The 22371-nt window shown below is 32.6% G+C and overlaps 2 protein-coding genes across 3 annotated transcripts; one reads left to right on the top strand and one right to left on the bottom strand.

Moving 5' to 3' along the window:
• Positions 1-1746: 1746 nt before the first annotated feature.
• On the top strand, positions 1747-3512 carry LOC146945720 (uncharacterized). Its single transcript, XM_085744012.1, has 5 exons — positions 1747-2081; positions 2493-2572; positions 2715-2795; positions 2900-3024; positions 3109-3512. Exons 1-5 carry the CDS (start codon positions 1754-1756, stop codon positions 3155-3157), a joined length of 663 nt encoding a protein of 220 aa, XP_085600138.1. The 5' UTR covers positions 1747-1753; the 3' UTR covers positions 3158-3512.
• A 2019-nt stretch (positions 3513-5531) lies between these two features.
• LOC146945719 (uncharacterized) lies at positions 5532-8355 on the bottom strand. Of its 2 annotated transcripts, none has more exons than XM_085744014.1 (4): positions 7994-8355; positions 6890-7098; positions 6120-6176; positions 5532-6006 (listed from the first exon to the last, which is right to left on the bottom strand). In XM_085744014.1, the coding sequence occupies exons 2-4, from the start codon at positions 6992-6994 to the stop codon at positions 5773-5775; spliced, it is 396 nt and encodes a 131-aa protein (XP_085600140.1). In that variant the 5' UTR covers positions 6995-7098; positions 7994-8355; the 3' UTR covers positions 5532-5772. The 2 variants fall into 2 exon arrangements, with proteins under 2 accessions (XP_085600140.1, XP_085600139.1); XM_085744013.1 differs by having other exon boundaries at positions 6890-7224; positions 7994-8354.
• Between the last annotated feature and the right edge of the window lie 14016 nt (positions 8356-22371).

Raw genomic sequence — 22371 nt, 5'->3', positions numbered from 1 at the left:
AGCTGTTTTGCAAAAATAAGCTGTTTTGAATAAGTTGTTTTGCATAAATATGTTGTTTTGCATAAATAAGTTGGTTTGAATAAGTTGTTTTTTAAAATGAAATCGGAATAAGTTGTTTTGTATAAATAAGCTGTTTTGAATAAGCTGTTTTGCACAAATAAGCTGTTTTCTATAAATAAGTTGTTTTGAATAAGCTGTTGTGCACAAATAAGCTATTTTGTATAGATAAGTTGTTTCGAATAAGCTGTTTTGCATAAATAAGCAGTTTTGAATAAGTTGTTTTGCATAAATATGTTGTTTTGCATAAATAAGTTGTTTTGAATAAGTTGTTTTTTAAAATGAAATCGGAATAAGCTGTTTTGTATATATAAGCTGTTTTGAATAAGTTGTTTTGCACAAATAAGCTGTTTTGTATAAATAAGTTGTTTTGAATAAGCTGTTTTGCACAAATAAGCTATTTTGTATAAATATGTTGTTTAGAATAAGCTGTTTTGCATAAATAAGCTGTTTTGAATAAGTTGTTTTGCATAAATATGTTGTTTTGCATAAATAAGTTGTTTTGAATAGGTTGTTTTTTAAAATGAAATCAGAATAAGTTGTTTTGAATAAGCTGTTTTGCACAAATAAGCTGTTTTGTATAAATAAGCTGTTTTGAATAGGCTGTTTTGCACAAATAAGCTGTTTTGTATAAATAAGTTGTTTTGAATACGCTGTTGTGCACAAATAAGCTATTTTGTATAGATAAGTTGCTTCGAATAAGCTGTTTTGCATAAATAAGCTGTTTTGAATAAGTTGTTTTGCATAAATATGTTGTTTTGCATAAATAAGTTGTTTTGAATAAGTTGTTTTTTAAAATGAAATCGGAATAAGCTGTTTTGTATAAATAAGCTGTTTTGAATAAGGTGTTTTGCACAAATAAGCTGTTTTGTATAAATAAGTTGTTTTGAATAAGCTGTTTTGCACAAATAAGCTATTTTGTATAAATATGTTGTTTCGAATAAGTTGTTTTGCATAAATAAGCTGTTTTGAATAAGTTGTTTTGCATAAATATGTTGTTTTGCATAAATAAGTTGTTTTGAATAAGTTGTTTTTTAAAATGAAATCGGAATAAGTTGTTTTGTATAAATAAGCTGTTTTGAATAAGCTGTTTTGCACAAATAAGCTGTTTTGTATAAATAAGTTGTTTTGAATAAGTTGTTTTGCACAAATAAGCTATTTTGTATAAATAAGTTGTTTCGAATAAGCTGTTTTGTATAAATAAGCTGTTTTGAATAAGTTGTTTTGCATAAATAAGTTGTTTTGAATAAGTTGTTTTTTAAAATGAAATCGGAATAAGCTGTTTTGTATAAATAAGCTGTTTTGAATAAGCTGTTTTGAACAAATTAGCTGTTTTGCATAAATAAGCTGTTTTGAATAAGCGGTTTTAAAAAAGTGATCCTAATAAGTTGGGTGTAGAAAGCGGTTTTAAAATTATAATATGAGGCTTTATTAGGCCCACAAATAAATAGATTTTATAGTGGGCTTGGCCCCAAATAATTCTTTTCACTTGGGGTGTAGAAAGCAATTATGTTGGGTGTAGAAAGCAATTATGCACGGTGCATAAGGATCTCCTTATGCACCATAACCACATCAGCGCGTATGAATTATATTATTTTAGGAAATATCAATATATCATGCCTTAATACAAGGAAAAAGATTCATGTACACCCTTTTGATATACACCCCTTTGTACCACTGCTGATGTGGAAGGGGTATGTTGGGAATTTCATGCAATATGGATAGTTTGGTAGTTTCACTCACAAGCACACAATCTTCTCCTCTTCCTCTTCTCTGTTCACCAGATCGACCTTCTCCTCTTCCTCCACTCTCTGGTCTCACCGCCGCCGTCGACGCCGTTCTGTCACCACCACCGTCGGCTACACCGAATCGTAACCCCATATCCATCGTCATCGTTCTGTCACCTCCATCAACTCCCACAATCGAATCACAACTCCTTCTTCTTCATCGTCGTTGTTTGTCCATCACCACCTCCATGCGTTTTGGTTTGCATTCTAGATCTGATGTCTATGACAGAGAGTTAGGTGAGCTCTGTATTGCACTGTACTTTGTGATTCACTTTTAGTTCATGTACTAATTGAGTTTGACTTAGTTGAGAGCTTAATGTTAGGGATTTGGATTTATAAATTTTGTTTTCTTCATTTCCTTAGTTTAAGGGTTTATGAGTTTTTGTTTCATTTCTTAATTTCTAGTTTATGGGTATGCATATTATGAATTTCCTAATCAAGTGAACTTGTATAAATTTAAATTTTACTAAATCATTTGTTTAAGTTGTTGTCTGCAAAAGAAAGAGCTGTTGGTGTTTGTAGATTGAGTGATTTCTGTCGTTCATACAACTAGGCCAACATCGTCCTTTGCATAATAATTTTTGCAAAGTGATGCTAGATTCCAAAAAGGCTATAGTGTGAACTACTAGTTATGGTTTTGAAATATAGTTTTTGATTGGAGCATTCCGGTGTTGATTATCGTGACAATGTCAGTTCTACCTCAGTTGCGGGTCATGCAGAACACTAAGGTCTCCTAGAAATATATTTCAGCTCATTGCTTTTTCTTTACTATCTTTTAAGACAGTGTTTATGATTACTTCGTCCGTTTTGTCAGTTAGTCTTTCCGAGTAGACTTGTAGTTAACACTTAACTCTGAAATTCAACTTTCAGATTGTTGAACCATTTACAACACGCTATGTTTTCGCCCTTGGAGTTGCAAGGTTCTTGATTTGCGCACATTGGGTCCTGCAGGTTTTTGTCGGGATTTTAACTTCTAAGATGTTTTTATCCCCCAGTTATGAAAGTATTTTAAATTATTTTATCATAATATCTTGTGATTATGTTATCCTGCTCAGGTATTGGACACACGCGGACGTCTACTAACTGCTTTGGGTTATGGATTGTGGCCTTCTATGGTACTTCTATCAGAAATTGTCCAAACTTTCATCCTGGCAGATTTCTGCTACTACTACATCAAGAGGTGGATTAAACATTGTCATAACATGCAACATAACTCTTGATATTCTCTTGTAAACTATCTGACTCTTTTTCCTTTTGGTTGCAGCCTTGTTGGGGGACAACTTGTTCTTAGGCTTCCTTCGGGAGTGGTGTGATTTTAACTTTCATTTTCAGTTCCTTCAAGTTGGATTCTCTTTTGCATTATAGTGCAGAAATCGGGACACTTTTAGAAGTTAGATGTGTTATCAAGAAGTCTTTGCTGACAGAAAAACTACTTATTTATGTAGTGTAGATTGTGTGTGCTGACAGTAATGGTTGGCATTGCCCAACCAAAATGATTTTGCTTGATTTTAGGTGGTATTTCTTTGGTGTTTTGTATTGCTTGAACCTAGTGTTGTTAGTTCAGGTTCTTTTTGGTTATGTCAACCAGCTGATTAAAGACATTTTGATTGAGACATCTTGAAATACTAATAATGTCTTGTATTAAAGTTGTTGTGTATCTTCACTTGATTGCATTAGTTTTTTTTAATGAGGTCGGTAAACTTATAGACGATCAATTTTGAACGCAGGAAAAAACATGGTTATGTCCTTGTAAAATTGTGGTTATAGACTTTAAATTTTGGTTTTCTGTAGTTTTTCTATGAAAACAACATCATTTTAAGGTAATTTATCACTGAAATATTATTAAAAATGATATAGTTTTTTTGTTGTGAGGTTGATAAAGTTTTTTTTTTTTTGAGAGAACGTTGATAAACTTATAGACAACCAATTTTGAATACAGAAAAAATCATGGTTATGCCTTTCTAAAATTGTGGTTATACTCTTCAAATATTTGGTTATCTGTAGTTTTCTTGTGAAAACAATATCATTTTAAGGTAAGGCAATTTATCACTGAAATATGAAAATTAATACACAAACATTTGGGTAATTCCTAACAACCATGCTTCAAATATTTTGTTGGTTGGAACTATCATGTGAAAGCCATATCATTTTAAGTCACATCATGTGCAAAAAAAATCAATTCGAGCCAATTTGTCAGTGAGACATTCAAAGTTACCACCATCCATGTACTTCAGATTATTAAGGGCATCTTATTTTATGTTGTTAGGTCGGATATGAGAATAACGACCAATTTTGAACGTAGGGAAAAAAATGGTTACGCCTTTCCAGGTATTTGACTAGTTTATCCTTCCCAGGTATAAATAATATTGTTTTAGGCAAATCGAACACATAAAAGCCTTTCCAACCATAAATAACTTCTTTTACAATCTGCGAGTTTATCACGCCTAAATACTGACAAATTCTAATTTTTGAAAAAATAGTGGTCACGCACCTTAAAAAATGTGGTTACACAAACCATATATTTGGCTAGTTTATCCTTCGCATGTATAAATAATCTTGCTTTAGGCGAATCAAACACATAAAAGTCTTTCCAACCATAAATAACTTCTTTTACAATCTGCGAGTTTATCACGCCTAAAGATGGACAAGTTCTAATTTATGAAAAAATAGTGGTCACGCATTTGTAAAAATGTGGTCATACAGACCATATATTTGGCTAGTTTTTCTTTCCCATGTATAAATAATTCCATTTTAGGCGAGTCGAATACAAAATCTCATTTGACCACTGCACTAAAAGCCTTTCCCACCATAAATAACCTGATTTACAATCGGCGAGTTTATCACGCCTAAAGACGGACAAGTTCTAATTTATGAAAAGATAGTGGTCACGTATTTGTAAAAATGTGGTCATACAGACCATATATTTGGCTAGTTTTTCTTTCCCAGATGTAAATAATATCGTTTTAGGCGAATCGAACGCAAAATCTCATTTGATCATTGCAATAAAAGCATTTCCAACCATAAATAACTTGTTTTACAATCGGCGAGTTTATCACTTCTAAAGACGGACAAGTTCTAATTTATGAAAACAAAGTGGTCACGCCTGTGTAAAAATGTGGTTATACACGCCATATATTTGGCTAGTTTAGATTTCCCAGATGTAAATAATTTCGTTTTAGGCGAATCCAGCGCATGATGTCGTTTGATCACTGCACTAAAAGAATTTCTAACCATAAATAACATGTTTTACAATTGGGGAGTTTATCACGCCAAAAGACGGACAAGTTATAATTTATGAAAACATAATGGTCACGCATGTGTAAAAATGTGGTCATACACGCCATATAATTGGCTAGTTTAAATATCCCAAATGTAAATAATTTTGTTTTAGGCGAATCGAGCACATGATCTTGTTTGATCACTGCACTAACAGCCTTTCCAACCATAAATAACATGTTTTACAATCGGCGAGTTTATCACGCCTAAAGACAGCCAACTTCTATTTTATAAAAATATAGTAGTCACTCATGTGTAAATATGTGGTCATACAGACCATATATTTGGCTAGTTATCTTTCCCAACCGTAAATAATTTTGTTTTAGGCAAAATATATATATTCGAAGATTTCACCCGTCAATAAAGACACTATCATCTTTTATATCAAAGAACAAAAAATAACAAAAAAACTGACTCATTAAACTGTACGATAGTTAAACAATATTAGTAACTAACAACATATGATGTTTCCCTTAATATTATAGGTGCGACATTGTCCAACCAAATAAAAATTAGCATCAGAAAGCATCTACATTACAATCATATCAAAACACTACATTAATTTAAATCTTCTTCTTGCATCCATCCTTCACCCATGGGGAAAGCAGAACCCCACTTTTTACACGGTTTCTTGGCTTGTTCTTAATTCTAGTCAAGAGATATTTGATGCATGATGTGCTTCATCATATGATACATTTGCCACCTCCCTTTCAATAACTCTTTCTATCTCATCCATGGAGACATCCTCGTCGACACCTTCATCGTAGAAGACACCTTCTTCCACATAACTTGATTGTGCACTACCGTATAACTTTTTCATCTCTCTAGTTTCAGATTCAAGAAGAGATATCCTTGCGACAATAGAAACATGCTTCACAAACAATACCTGAAACAAATCTTGTGTGTATCAAGCCATCTAGAATGTGGAAATTCTAGTTAGCATAAAAATATGAATGCTGAAATTCCCATGTGACATCAACAACTTATATCCTTGCAAACCTGATCCAAGAAGGCCATCCAGAATCTAAGGATTTGAGCTGCTAGAGAATAGATAAGCTACAAAGAAAGAAAAAGAAACTGTCAAATTAAGTTCAAATGAGTAAACCACACATATCTTCAAAGATTACCCAAACTACACTTTTGTGTCTTCTTATATTGTTTGCTAATATCACAAAACTTTCTTATGCTAAACTCATCACTCCAATATCACCAATATTTTTTTTTTTGGTCAAGACCAATATTGCTTTTTTTTTATGTACAATATTATTGAAAGGCTAAACGAAAACCATGCTTTTAGAAGATAATAATCAAATTGCTGCATAAATTTTACTATCTTCTCTATGCCAGCTGGAAAAACATGTAAAACTAAACACCATATTTTGCTTATGGGAATTTTATCAAACATCTACAATGCATTTTATTCTCATTACTAATTCTAGGCCCTCTAAACTACTGAGGCCCAAAATCAAGTAGTTTCACAACTAAAAATGATATTGGGATAACAAAATAACATTTTAACAATCTGGCATACAAATTTGCAAAAACACAAAGATTTCTAGCACATGAAATGCGTTTAGAATCGTAGCTATTATGCATAAAAGCTATGGGTGGAATAAAGAAACATGGAGAAGATAGAACTTTACCAAGAATTCACATGGCCTGGACTTCTAAAGAATTGCATGAAGAGGAAGAACAAATTTTTTTGAAGAAAGAAACAACAACAAAAGAATAGGAATAAGATGGAGAGGTTGAATAATAGTTAAACTCACATTTGTTGGGATATTATGATCTTTAGCTGCAGAGAGCTTGAAGATGAAGTTAAATAAAATTTGAATGCTCCAGATCGATTGGGAACAACACACCTCCACCATCATTTGGCATCAATTTATAACACTCCATGACAAAACCACACCAAAATAAAAATTCTTCCGCTTTGAATGCTTTTAGGAATTGTTCTCATATGTTAAGTTTGAGAAGCCTAAAAATAGCAAGTAACAAAAAAAAAAAGGATTAAGTAGCAGTGCAGTTTGCACTTACATGATAATCTAGAGAAATGACAAATGTGCAAAAATTATTTGTAAAGATTCAACAATGGTCTCGTATCCTGAAACAATTTCACAAATATGTTATGGGCATAATATCAAGCACAGAAAAATGATATTAATTTGAATAAACCTCATGTATAATAATAAGTCATTGAACCTTAAACTTTCTCGCTAATGAATTCCTATTTTGTTCTGTGACACACAAAATTGGCTATAGACTAACCCAATGAATATCCATAGCCTCTATTAATTTCACTAACATCCATCAATAAACACACAAAACATAAAATTCAACCCATCCTTAACTTCAGTACTGCCAAAATCTCAGACATAAGTCCATCTATTTATCAAAATTGTCTATTTTTCACTTAACCAATTTAATTGATAATACAAAAACTATAGGTTCCTGCATATATAAATATTGATCACATGCTTTGAAGCAACAACACGAGCACTGTATATTATATCCCAATATTGGAAATTCAATAGTAGAACGTATAATCATGATGCAAAATTTGATAATTAGCACAAATCAGAAAGCTTAGCAGATCTGAAACCTTATAAAACTAGTAGAATAATTTTCATTATAACAATTATCCTTATATTACCACATAAAAGAAAGTTATTAGCTATTATTTGAGATGAATAGCATCAAAGAACTAGCATGTCAGCATGGATTTTCAAGAACATTAGCTTGAAAGTCAGCATTTTGGCACAAACAAAAGTCCTTAGATCCAATTCAATCCTGTATGAATTTGACAGGTACCTTATTTAGAGGCTACTAAATTACATATATACATAGATCTAAAGGGAGATGAATGAATGTACCTCAGTTGAAACACGCTGACGAGAGATAGCAAAGTGAGATTGTCGGCGACAGTGCTACGATGGGTGAAAGCGGAGAATCGAAGATCGATGGCGGCGAGAGTGAAATCTCGCGAGGTGCTGCGGTGAAGGATCGACGGCGACGACGGAAAGAAAGGAGGAAAGGGAAATGGCATGGGAGGGTGAGAGATGACCGATCTGCTACAGTTGGGTTCTTATTTTATTTTTCAATACTCATTTATCCTTTTTTTAATGACTTGGATTTGGCAAAATATTGCCCACAATTTTTAATTAATATAATATGCCACATATAGAGGGTGTAGGAGTGGTATGCCACCTATGGTGGTATGCCTATCACCACTCTTAATACAATGGACGAAACTTTTTATTGATCTATAAATATCATGTCAAAACCACACTTAAGAACCAACCCAGAGAAAGAAAAAGAAAATATAAGGTAAAGTATATTTCTATTATCTAAAATGGTGAGCCAACAAATGTCAAGTTATCTTCTCTCCTTGATGCTGGTTCTTTTTGTAGTGGCTAAGTCTCTTGTTTATCATTGTCACGTTAAGCTTCACAACAACTTTAAATATTAGTCAAATTAATTAATAATCTCAGTGATTCCAACATATTCGAAAAAATTAATTTTGTTTTGCTACCATATTGGTTAGAAGTGTCTATCAATTTTTAACATTAGTCCTTAACCTATTAATTTGATTTTGTATCTTATGATAATTTAATTATTTGGAGAATTACAGGGCAAATGAAAGTGAAAGGAGAAAAATGCTCACTGTTTATTAATGGTTGTCTTGACACACCAGCATGTGATTCTTCTTGTAAAGATCAGTGGAGTGGTGGAATTGGGGTTTGTACCAATGAAAGATGCATTTGTAATTTCGAATGTGGAGGGAAGCCAGGTAAAAAAGCACCAAAAAGGGATTGTAATGCTTCTCCTGGTCCTTGCTCTAAGGAGTGTGGTGATTCTTGTTGCAATGACAAATGTGCTAGTAAATACAATCAAGGTGTAGGATATTGTAGATCTCTTCTCCCACCTCTTGCTTCGTGTCAATGCATCTATGCATGTTAACTCCATCTCATGGGATCATAGATGTATTTGATCGAGTACATTACCTATTTTGAAATAAGAAATAAGTATATGTTATGATCATCAAAATAAATATAAAATATTTTGTTTCTTTTCTTTTGTTGCTGTTGACTTAAGTTTTACTTTTGTTTTTAGTCATATTCGATTTCGATCCCCAATCAATTAGCTATCTAATCATGGCCACATAAATCAAGAGTTTGTCATGTTAACAGAGAATGAGTGGTAGAATGATTCTATAAATATCTAATAGTTGATGATCTACCTTCATCAATATATATCATATGCTTAATTTCTCTAACATCATTATCCCTCAAGTGTTTAAATATTTCCAAGTCTTAATCAACATTAGTAAAAATAAAATTCTTAAGCAATAAATGGATTTATATTATCATTAATAGAAAATAACATTCGAATATGCACCACTCAAAGATTGTTGAGGTAGTATTTTTTTTTTTTGGTACAAATTGTTGAGGTAGTATTTATTTGTAGCATTGTAAAATAAGCAAAACCTAGTAACTACATGTCTAATTTTTTTTTCAAGCAAAATGTCATGACAAAATATATTTTATATTCTAAATAACTTTTAAAAAAACAAAAATAATGAACCTTTTGAAAATATTAATGTATCTTTTGTAAATGTATCTTGCCTTGATACGACGCTCGAAACTGTTTATGGAAAAACAAGTATCATGCTAATTCTTTTAAAAAATAAAAAGTAGCATGTTGAAACCACACTGAAGTTCCTGAAGGATCACGCAAAAAAAAAAAAAAAACAGCCGTGCTATTTAAAGCGAAAAGTTCCTGAAGGATCACGCAAAAAAAAAAAAAAAAAACAGCCGTGCTATTTAAAGCGAAAAATATCATCTTGAATTCATTACGATAAAATATTGACCAATTACAATACATGTTTAGGCAGAATTCACAGATAAGAGACTAAGAGAGACATGCCATCAGAAAAGAGAAACTAACTAGAGCAATGTTATATATCAAGAAAGATTTTATCAAGAAAGATTCAAGAATGACATGGCAGAATAATCACCCTTAGATTTTATCAAGAAATTGTCCTGAAATTAATGTTAGCCAATAAAATCTCAGCCTGGCCGGAAATCATGGGGTGGTGCGGAAATCATGGGGTGGTGGGATTGAAATCTAAGGGTGATTATTCTGCCATATCATTCTTGAATCTTTCTTGATAAAATCATTCTTGATATCTAGCATTTTCCAACTAAAAAATGCATTGATTTGTCATTCTTGAAGAGGTCGTGGTGTTGTTTGTCGCATGATATAACATTTTTCAACAAAAAAAAAAAAGAAATGTTAACTTGTGCCCTTAAGGCACAAGTTAAGAGATTAAATATAGAAACATTTTATTGGAAATTGTGCATTCTATGTTTTAGAAATTTAAAATCTTATGTTTTTAAGATAGAAATTATGTTTTACTTCCATTTTTAGCTTCTTAACTTGTGCCCTAAGGGCACAAGTTAACACAACCAAAAAAAAATCCTTAGGATCCATATCTCCAACATAATGAGCCATAATTATTAAACCAACTTGCATATCACTAAATGATTGCATATTAATTATAATTAACATACTAACATTTGTCATTAAATATTGTCATTATTTGCATTTATCATTTTTTTTCCAAACATTATATTTTTTTTAATTCTTGCATAATTAGCTTTTACATATATAATTGTAATTATTTGTATGTATTTTTTTTCCATACAACATAATTGGCATCAGAATCGTTTATCATGGACGGCCCTAAGGCTAAGCGGTCCAAACTAGGGTTTTAGATTTCAAAATTTTCGGCCAAAAAAAGACCTTAAAAAGGTTTAGATTAGTTTGAAATAGATAATTTCCATTTTAGCATAGTTGACATTTGAATCATTTATCAAGGCCGGCCCTAGGACCAAGCGGTCCAAACTAGGGTTTTAAGTTTCAAAATTTCGGCCAAAAAAGACCAAAAAAATGTTTGAATTAGTTTGAAATATATAATATGACAAATTAATAATATTTGTTTCCCTAAGTTGAGTCGATGAAGATGAATGTCTTGTATTTTTTTGTGGTGGTCGGGTTCGATCCCCAGACCTTGTATATATTATGCATTGTCCCGATCAACTGAACTAAACTCACGAGTACTGTCTCATATCTTCTTTAACATAACTTGTGGCTTTTGCAAAACATATATTTTATTTATTTATTTATTTATGTAAAGCCTTGTGTAAGTTATTTTTTATTGTAAAATGACTCACAGTTAAAGTTGTTGAATTTTGCTCTCCACCGAGCACGTTTTGCTCGCACCCTGCAAGCGTACCAAAAATACCCTTGCGCAAGTTAACTTGCGCAAGTGTTAATTGTTACGCAAGTTAAGTAACGCTGCGTGAGTTAACATGCGCAGCGTTAATTAACTCACGCTGCGTGCTTTCTTAAACAAGGCAGAGCACCTCATTTCCTCATTTGTCATCTAAAATCTCAAAAAAATCCCAAAAATCTCTCTCAAATCACCCAACTCCAAAATTCCTTCAAGTTCAAATCAAACAACACTCCAATAACAAGTAAGTTCTCATGATCAAACACCATTGACCTTTTATGTTTGCATGTTAGATTTTTTCTCTTAAATTAGAAATTTTTTAGATTTAGAGTTTGTTTAAATTTTTGTGTTTTTGGAAGGAAATCATACAATGTTAGGATGTAAATGACTTGTGTTGCTTAAAATGTTTAGATGTTTGCATGTTTATGTTGATTTTTTTAGAAATTTTTTTAGAATTAGGGTTTGTTTAAATTTTGATTTTTTTTGCAAAATATGATACAATGTTACATGCAAATGAGTAATATTGCTTAATTATTTAGATGTTTGCATGTTTATGTTGTAGTTATCATTTTTAGGGTTTATGTACAATATGCACACCAAGTGTTTGATTAAATGTTTGAATGAGTTTTTCATTGATTATTTTATATTTCTATGTGTGTAGATTTGAAGCAATGGCCGGGTGGATCGACGTTCATGCAAAATTCAACGGCGGAGAAACTCAGAGGTTGAAGGTTCGATGCCTTGATGTAACGTTAAGAGGTCTCAAGGATCAACTGAATGAATTCTACCAAGGATTCAACCCCACAGACACAAGGAGGGTGCAAAATATTCTGTATAAACGTCCAAAGCTCGACGAGGGGAGCGTATCATTCACTTGGGTGCAGTTAAAGAACGACGAAAACGTGACGAGTATGTTTTGGGAGCACACCAAGTTCCAGTGGATCGATATGCGGGTGACGTTGCTGAGATCAACTGAAGATATCATCAACAGCTTGATTCCGCCAGAAGATCGTCATTAGTTAGGGTAAGGTGCATTCCAACTTCAACAATTGTCTTACCTCTGAAATGGGGTGATTTAAACTTGCCAAACGGTCAGGACTCAAGCATTTCGCTGGGCATTAATGTTTTTCCTTTGAAAAGATTAAATTCTTGTTAGGCTTGCTTAGATGATGGTATTAAGTGTCAAGGAATGGACCTCATTTCGTTGGCACTTGAATACCATCATCTAAATCAAGCCTGACAAAAATTTATTATTTTCAAAGGAAAACATGAATGCCCAGCAAAATGCTTGAGTCCTGTTGTTTGGCAAGTTTGAATTTGCCCCATTTCAGAGGTAAGACATTTGTTGTAGTTGGAATGCATATTCCAACTACAACAATTGTCTTCCTCTGGATGGGGTAATTCAAACTAGTTAAATGGCAGGACACCGGCATTCGACCGGGAGTGTTTTTGTTCCATTCTAAATGTTGATTTCTTGTTGGCTTAGTTTAAATGATGGTATCGAAGTGTCAAGGTCTGGACCTCATTCCGTTGGCACTTAGATACTATCATTTAAAACCAAGACCAACAAGAAATTAACATTTGGAATGGAATAAAAACACTTCTGGACGAATGCCGGAGTCCTGCTTTTTAGCTAGTTTGAATTGACCCCATTTAGAGGTAAGATAATTGTTGTAGTTGGAAGGTACATTTCCGAATTGACGTACATGTCTTTTGCGTAATGTAATGATACCACAATGTAATGTAACGTAGATGAAATTATATCTAAATAAAATTGTCTAAGAATTAATGTTGTGTACTTATCGAATTTATTTATTCAATACGTCATTTTTATTTGAATTAATGTTGTGTACTTATTATAATTCACTTATTCGATACACAATATTTATTCGAATTCACGCTATCGCAATATTTATTCTAATTTTATTCAAATTTATTTTATTGACTTTATTCTTCTAATTTATTTATTTTACTTTATTAGAAAAAATATATTGCGTTAATTAAGTCACACTGCGTGACTTAACTAACGCACCATATAATCTGTGCGTGACTTGAGTCACGCACGTTATAATCTCTGCGCAAGTTAACTTGCGTAAGTTGGCCGGTTCTAAAAACTGAAGCACAAACGTTTCTTGGACGGTAGTCAATGGTCTTCAATGGTTTTTGCACGTTTTCCTTAAGATCTGACCACGTTTTTGGACCTCATTAAGTGCTATATACCTTATACCACCTATAAAAACCCTCACATACTTCCTCTTTTCCTCACATTTTCTCATCTCACTCTCCCCCCCTCTTTCTCTTCTTCTTGTTCTTCTTCTTTGTTTCTTATTAGTTTCTAGGGTGGTTATACCGCTTTAGGTATATACCAGTGGCTTTTGGGGGAAGTAGTGGTCGGTCCAGTCGGGAAAAGGGCATCTTGATGTCGTTTTCCCCAGGGCTGATCACTATTTTCCCCAAGAGCTATTTGGCATATACCGAAGAGGGTATCAAATAAGTTTTTACCTCAAGAGGGCATAAAAAAAAAAAGATGTAAAAATCAGTCTTATTTGCGCGACTTAACTCATGTATTGCGTGACTTAAGTCACGCATAAATACAACGTGCGTTAGTTAAGTCACGCTGCGTGACTTAACTTGCGCAAGGGCATTTTTGATACGCTTGCAGGGTGCGAGCAAATAGTGCTGGGTGGAGAGCAAAACTCAAAGTTGTTTTTAAGCCTCTAAACTTGTTGGGCCAAACCTGCATTTTCCATGTCCAGAAGCATGTCTCGCTCTCACTCTCACATAATCCAATTTGTATATATAGCCGCCGTATGATCAATAACACTCGATTGCCTTCTACTATCTTTAGTTCTAACCCTTAGAAAGAAAAAGAAAATATAAGGCAAAGTAAAATGGTGAACCAAATACCAAATTATATCCTCTTCTTGATGCTGGTTCTTTCTGTAGTAGGTAATCCTCGTGTTTACCATATTCAACTTTTTTTTTTTTTTTTGCTAACCATATTGGTTATAAGCACCAATCCATAACTAATCCCTTCTAAGAAAATTATACGACTATTTTTGTGAGGTGTCTCATTTCTATCTATATTTTTTTTTTCATTTGAAAGGATCGAATCCAACATGAATCCAAGTTTACTTTCACTCAAATCAACTTGACGTTAGTTCTAAAAATAATAAATTTGATCGACAAATGGATTTATTTTTTCTTTTTCTATTTAATTTTTTTTTTTATCTTATGATAATTTACTTATTTGGAGAACAGGTAAAGTGAAAGTGAAAGGAGAAACGTGCACACAATATTTTAGGCCTTTTGTTGACACACCAAGTTGTGACAATTATTGTAAAGGGCAGTGGAGTGATGGAAATGGGATTTGTGACTCAGGACTATGCATTTGTAAGTTCCCTTGTGGAGGGAAGCCAGGTAAATATCAAATAATAAGGAAATGCAGTGTTTCAACTGGTTTTTGCAATGACGGTGAATCTGCTTGCAATTCAGAATGTGGTAATCGATACTATGCAGGAATAGGGTATTGTGATGGTAGTATTTACCCACAAATTTCTGTGTGTACCTGCCTATATGTTTGTTAATTCATTCATTTATTTGTCTCATGAGATCATCGATATATTTGAGTACATCACCTATTTTGATTTTTTTTTTTTTATGCAAACCAAACCACCTATTTTGAATTAAGAAATATTTCATGATCAATGAGAATTTTTTTTGCTGATCTTTATGTTCAGAGTGCTTATTATATGCAATTTGTATTTACCCTTGATTTTAAGTTATACTTTTTTTTAGCTTTTATTATATTTTTGCATCAAAAATAAAACTTTGACTAAATTTGATTTCGATCCCCAATCAACTATCTATCTATACACGACCGTGGAAATGAATTGAATATTCACCCTAATGAAGTGTGATAATTACAGTGAAATTGAATCAAATTTTTATGAAAAATGCAATTGAGAAAGGAAACAAATTAAATCAAATTCCGTGATTTTCTACACAACAGAATATTTGAGCATTTAAAATTGTCAACTGTGTCTTGAAAAATCCTTGATGCTATTTTTCTAGAGAAATAGCATTTGTGTTAATGTATTATTTATAAGTTTGTTAAAATAGTTTATGAAAAAATATTTATGAATATACAATTTTCGTTAGTTACATCTTATGAATCAACATTAAAGCTTAATTATTTGCATAAGCTCTTTTTCATGAACACAAAATAAGTTCAATCCAAACAAGCATGTATCAAATGATTTTAGATTTATTTTAAAGTTATAGAAGATCCATATGATATTCAACTTTTAATCCAATGACCAAAGTTAGAAAATTTGTAGACGTTATTTAGTGGTATAACATTGATGAAATATTATATCGGTGTAATTTGATTCTTCTTCATACATATATATATATATATATTTTGCTTACATTTGTCCAAAATAAATATTGTTAACTTAGACCAACATATAATATATATTAAAGTTGCACCTACAATTGGACATTAATCCACACTTGTTCCCTCAGAAAAAATAATACACACTTGTTATTATTCAAGCAAATTTTTTTTTGGTACAATTTATTCAAACAATATTATTTTTTTTGATTGTAAAGAGGGTCAACGGCCCAAAGGAAACAAATTACAAATTGATCATACGAGGTTTCAGAACCCCCATTTGATCAGCTACTAACAAATGTCTTAATTGAGTCGGACAAGACTCATAAATCATCAAAGTAGATCCCATACTACAACCAATATTAGCCAATGCATCTGCACAAGTGTTTGCTTCATGGTAAGAGTGTTGAACTTTCACCTCCCACGCCATTTGAAGTAATCTCCTTATCTTTTGAACAAGACTACGACTAATAGGATTAACATCTTCTTCATCCAATAAAGTCTTTCCCACAATCAAAGAATCAACATTTAATTCAACCAATATGAACCCCAATCTTCTTGCATACCGAAGACCTTCATAAACTCCCCACAATTCCGTGACATACGCACTACAAATCCCGACATACTTAGAAAAACCGCCAAGCCATTCACCCTCACTCCCCCGTATGATACCTCCACAACCCGCTCTTCCATCTTCTTTTCGTGCTCCATCAGTTTTGATTTTAACCCACCCCGCCGGGGGGGCACTTCCAGCTCACTATTGTCATAACTTCTGGAGTTTCTTGAATGATCTTTGTGGCTTTATCAGCAGCATGATAGGCGCTAGTATAACTCATGACAGCAGCCTTCCCATTCAATGGCCTTTTAAAGTTATCAATATATTTTTCCTTATTCTTCCAATTCCATAAGGTGTGACACCCTACTGCCCATAAGTCATTCCAATCAATATCATAGTTCCAAATTACCTTACTGTGCATATTATAATTAATACAATGCAACAGATCCCCCTCAAAAAAATCATTCCTAGCGCCATTATGCACTACACTCATCCATAATGCCATGGCTTTAGCACAGTCCCTTAACACATGCAACTCATCTTCAATAGTATTTGCACAGACATCACACATAGGACTCCCAATTCCCATCTTGCTTTTTCTATAATTTGTCAACAATCTATTATGACAAAAGGTCCACATAAAACATCTCACTCTCTTTGGAACTTTTAATTTCCAAATTCTCTTCCAATCCACAATAGGTGCTGCATCAGTAAAATTACATAACCTGTGGTATGCAGCCGCTACTGAAAATATACCATGTCTATCACCAGGCCAATTTAGAGTATCTTCACCATTAGCCAAATCCGGAGTTGTAATTGCTTGAATTTTCTGCAGAACACTCGCGGGTAACCAATGTTCAAGCATACTCCAATTCCAATCGCCGTCTGCATCTGTTAAGTCTGCAACCTTCGCACCAATTAGCTCCTGAGGAATATTCAAACAAATTTTAAACATAAGAAAACAGTTTAATGTAAAAATAGCGACTTTTTAGACCAACATAGAAACACTTGTTATTTTTACGATAGCAACTTTTTATTGTAGCAATATTTGTAATTTATTTCTTTCGCAAAAAAATAGAAAACAGTTTAATGTTGAAATAGTTCTGGTACTTATCTAATATAGGAACAATACCTCTTATTTTTTTCTATTTAAAGGAATGCCATTCTATGTTCTATGGCACCCCTTTTTTTTTATTACAGGTTTAGAGAGTTTTAGAGAATATTATGAGCTTTTGAGTTCTTCTTTGTAAGCTTTCTTCAATCTTTCATCAATCTAATACAATATCAATAGGTTACATTTCTCTTTTTCTTTGATCGGTTTAGTTCGTCTTTGCTGCGTTTTGACCTTCTTTTTTCTTTGTTTATGCTATGATTTATTCATGTTTCAATTTATTGATACTTCGTTTTATGGAAAGATGAGCCTCTCTTTTATTTATGTTTAAGTTTTCTACATTTTATTATTATTTAACCTCTTTAATAACAAACATTAGTTTGTCGACTCTCCAACTTTTCTTTTAGCCTCTGTATGCTAATTTTTATCTGCTTCCGACTCGCTTTTGGTATCAAAGCCTTTGAGGTATTCAATTTCAAAATAAATAAAAAATGCTTAAAATTGTTTGCCATCTGGAAAAAAAATTCTTTGAATCTAAATTTTTAACATCCTTTGTAAAATATCATTTGCTGACTTACAATCAATACAAGCTAAAAACTTTTCGTTAACTAAATCAGATTGAAATTTTCAAATAGATAAAACAAAAGGTAAAACTTCTTTTTAAACCGTGGAATATTATTGTTGTGAAGGATTCCAATGTTTGCAAGTATAAGCAATAATTTATTCTTTACCAGAGATTTTTTGTTTAATTTTGCCACCATATCCAATATCAGAAACATAAGTTTCAACGATTTTAAATGCTTGTGAAATAGGAAGATAAAGGCAAGGCGGATCTTTAACTTGGCCTTTTTATAGTTTTGACAACATTTGTATGGACGTCAGTCCAATGAGGAGGATCCTTTCTAAGCATATCATGGAGGGTTTTGATAATATTACTAAGTAGGGGAAAACAATTAGAAAGATAATTTAGGCATCCTAAAAATCCATGTCATTGTGTTTTGTCAATGATTTGGTTAAGAAATTTATCAGTAAACTCAATTGCCTAATGAATAGGGACAATGGTTGCCTAGTGGATGTTATGACCAAGAAATCTAATCTTTGTTTGAAAGAGATTGATTTTTGTTTTAGAAACAGCAAGACCATTTCTTTCGATTGTGGATATGGAAGTATCAATATGCTTAAATCCTTGTCCAGAGATTTGGAGAAGACTAACACATCATTAATATAGACTATTGTAAATTTTGAAAATGGATTAAAGATTTCATTCATTGTTCTCTGGAATTCCGAAGAAGCATTTTTAGCCCAAAAGGCATAATAATCCATTCGTACTGTCCAAAAGGAATAGTAAAAATTGTTTTTGTAGGGATCCTCTTGTTTGATTCGGATTTGCCAAAATCCAGATTTTATATCATATTTAGAGAATATTTTTGCATCATTTAAGCGATTAAGGAGGTCTTTCTTGTTAGGGATAGGGTAACAAATCCAACTTAAGGTTTGGTTAAAAGGTTTATAATTAAGAACTAAGCGAGGAACACCTCTTTCAATTTCAGCTTGTTTGTTAACGTAAAAGGCTGAACAGACCAAGGACTCTTGCTTTTCCTAATAAATCCTTTTAATAAGAGATCTTTGATTTCTTTTTGACAAATTTGAAGAAGTTCTTCATTCATTTGAATATGTCTAGCTTTAGTTGGTATAACTTTTTCTTGAAAATCCTTTACATAAGACAGGCCTACGATATGTTGTTTTCTTTCCCAAAACGTATTAAGAATATCATAACAAATAGTAGATTGAATTTATTCTAATAGGGTTTGGATTCTTTGCTTTGTTTTAGGTTGTTGTATTTGATAATCCATTATAATGGATCGAGTTTAAATTCCTAATAATAGGTTTATAAACCTGAATATTATAGAATGCCCCAAGTGTTGGGTAATGATTCTTTCATTAGTTATTTGTAAAGGAAAGAGTGGTAATGTAAAAGGTGCACCTAGGATTACATTGTTTTTAAGATTTTTCACCAACAGGAAGGGGTTTCAATCTTAAGATTATGGTTTTCAATAGTCATTGTATATAATTTATAATTAATTTTTAATTTAGAGCCATTAACAGTGCTAAGTTGTTCATATGTTTTTTTTTTGACGTTAAAGATAAATTCATAAATAAAAGTCTGGCAATAAATCAAAAGCCAAGACTGCAGAAATACATGGCGGAGTTTCTTCGATCCATATGCAATCTAAATTCTTAAGAGCAAATTTAGCTAAATAATGAGCAGCTTGGTTGGCTTCACGCCTAACATGCAAAAAATTTAAACTACGAAAACTACCCTTCAAACTAATACAATCTTGAATAATAGAACGAGCATAGTTAGGAGATTGTTGGTGAGCATTCAACGCGAAAACCACATTAGAAGCATCTGATTCTGCTATAAGATTCAGAAAAGACATGTCTTTCGCAAACTCCAAACCTTTCCACATAGCTAAAGCTTCTGCAACCTCTGAATCTGGCAATGAAAAGATTTGCCAAGAACTACCACCAACGACAACACCTTCATTATCTCTCACAACAACCCCAATACTCCACTTATCACCTTCTATCGGACCTGTTGCATCAACATTCAGCTTATAGAAACCACTAAAAGAAGGTGTCCAATGAACATCAGATATTGGAAAAATGGGACCTCCACTTAGTGTCTCGATCAATACCGTACTTGACCTCTTAAAATTCACAATAGATCTTTGTGCCTTTTGAACGGTGGTAGTCACATCAAAATCAATCTCCTCAAAACATTTCTTATTTCTAGCACACCATATCTCATAACACAAGGCCAAAACATGGACTATAATATCCTCGTCGGCATCAATAATATTTTCCTCCAACCACTTATGAAAAGGTACGTACGTGGAATCATGTGAATTAAATACCACATCTAAAAAGGAAGCAAACCATATCTGCTTTCACCAATGACACTCCATATGCTTTCTTAAAATATTTAGTAGGATTCAATCCTTCTAAAATATAATTTGAATCAGTCCCAGTGTCGAAAAGGGCTATTATTTCAAGAACAAATTCTTTTATGACAATCTTAATATTTATATAAAATTTTAGGATTTTTAATTGATTAATTAATCCTAAAAAGTCTTCATCTTCCTGCTTATCAAGGAAGGTAGTATTTTGGATAGGATGATTATTATCTAATGGATTATCTTCATAGCGCTCATAGAGTTGTAATTGTCCTAGGCTTAACTCATGATTGTTTTGAGTTTGTTCTAAATCTTTTGTTTCAATTTTTAGGTTGTTAATTTCATGTTGGAGGTCTTGGATTGTTACAAGATTAATTGTAGTTCTTTAAAGTGTTTTAAAAGTATCTTTTAGATTGAATTTATTACTTACTAAAGGATTTCTAGTTGGTTTAGCTTCAAGAGTTGATTTCAACTTTTCAAGATAAATTTCTTGTTTTAGGGATTAGTGATAGTATTAATGGCTTCAAAAATTAGATCTTGCTCTTTTGTTAGAACATTAATTTGACTAGAGGAATCTAAATCTTCCTCAGATAAATCATCATTTTGAATCTGATTTAAATCCTCTAAAGATTCTTTATGTGACTCTTCTTCAGATGACACAATTAACAGATTATTAATACGATCTTTGACATCTTGATCGAGGTTAAGGGCCTTTATTTTTCCTTTAGCTTGCAGTATTTGCTAAGATGGTCCGACTTCCCGCAATTCTAGCAACCAGCTCCAGTTCTAGGTCTCCTAGGGACATTATTAAAAGGGAGGCTAGAGTTAGGTTGTTTATTTGGCTCGGAATTAAAAGGTTTGTTATGACCCTTATTGTGAGGTTTATTATGATTTTTGTTATAAGAAATTCGTTTGGGTAAATTTGGTTTATGTTTAGGTTTCTTTGAACAAGGTGGTAGACAAAATTGCTCACAAAAAGTTCCTAAATCTCTGCAATTTTAGGCCTTTTCTTTAGCAAATTGTTGTTGGATCTTATCATCTTGACATATCTTTAAAGCCACATTTTGAATATAAGCAATTAATTGGCCGTAACCTAATTTCTCGTAAGGAATATCACCACTAGGGTTTTTTCCTCTCAGTTTCTCTCTAACTTTATCTCCTAGAGACTTAGGCTTTGTTTGCGAGTTTGGAGGGGAGGGGAAGGAAAGGCCTTGAGAGTGTGAAAATATGAGGGAAAATGGAGAAATCTTTCAAATTTTTTAAAAGAGTAGTTTTTTAGAGAATGATAAATTAATGCATATGATAACTATACTTTTAATTTTAAAAATAATATAACAACATAGATTAAATTTGAAAAATTCATATAAACCCCCCAAAACCCTCCTCCAATACAATTTTTTAGTTCCTCCCAATGAGGAGGGCTTAGTATTATGAAGAAAAGTTAACCCCCTAAAGCCCTCCACTCCCATTTTCCTCTATTTCTTCCACTTGCTCATTCCTTTTTTCCCAAGTCTTCCCCTCCCTTCCCCTCCAAACTCGCAAACAAAGCCTAAGGGTGCCCAGCTAAGAATTCTTCGTTCCACGGTGATAATTTTTTTTAACCAAACCTTAAGTTGGATTCGTTACCCTATCCCTATCAAGAAAGCTATCTCCTTAATTGCTTAAATGATGTAACTATATTCTCCAAATTTGATATGAAATCTGAATTTTGGCAAATCTAAATCAAAGAAAACGATCGCTGCAAAATAGCTTTTACTATTCCTTTTGGACAATACTGGACAATACGAATGGACTGTTACGCCTTTGAGCTAAAAATGCTCCTTCAGAATTCCATATAATAATGAATGAAATTTTTAATCCATTTTCAAAATTTACAATAGTCTATGTCGATGATGTGTTAGTCTTCTCCAAATCTCTGGACCTATATTTTAAGCAT

Source organism: Medicago sativa, chromosome 2 (assembly GCF_051527215.1).
Source record: "Medicago sativa cultivar Bolivia chromosome 2, Bolivia_mono, whole genome shotgun sequence".
NCBI classification, from domain to species: Eukaryota; Viridiplantae; Streptophyta; class Magnoliopsida; order Fabales; family Fabaceae; genus Medicago; species Medicago sativa.
Note: the sequence above shows the minus strand (reverse complement) of the source record. Positions and strands in the feature narration are given on the sequence as shown.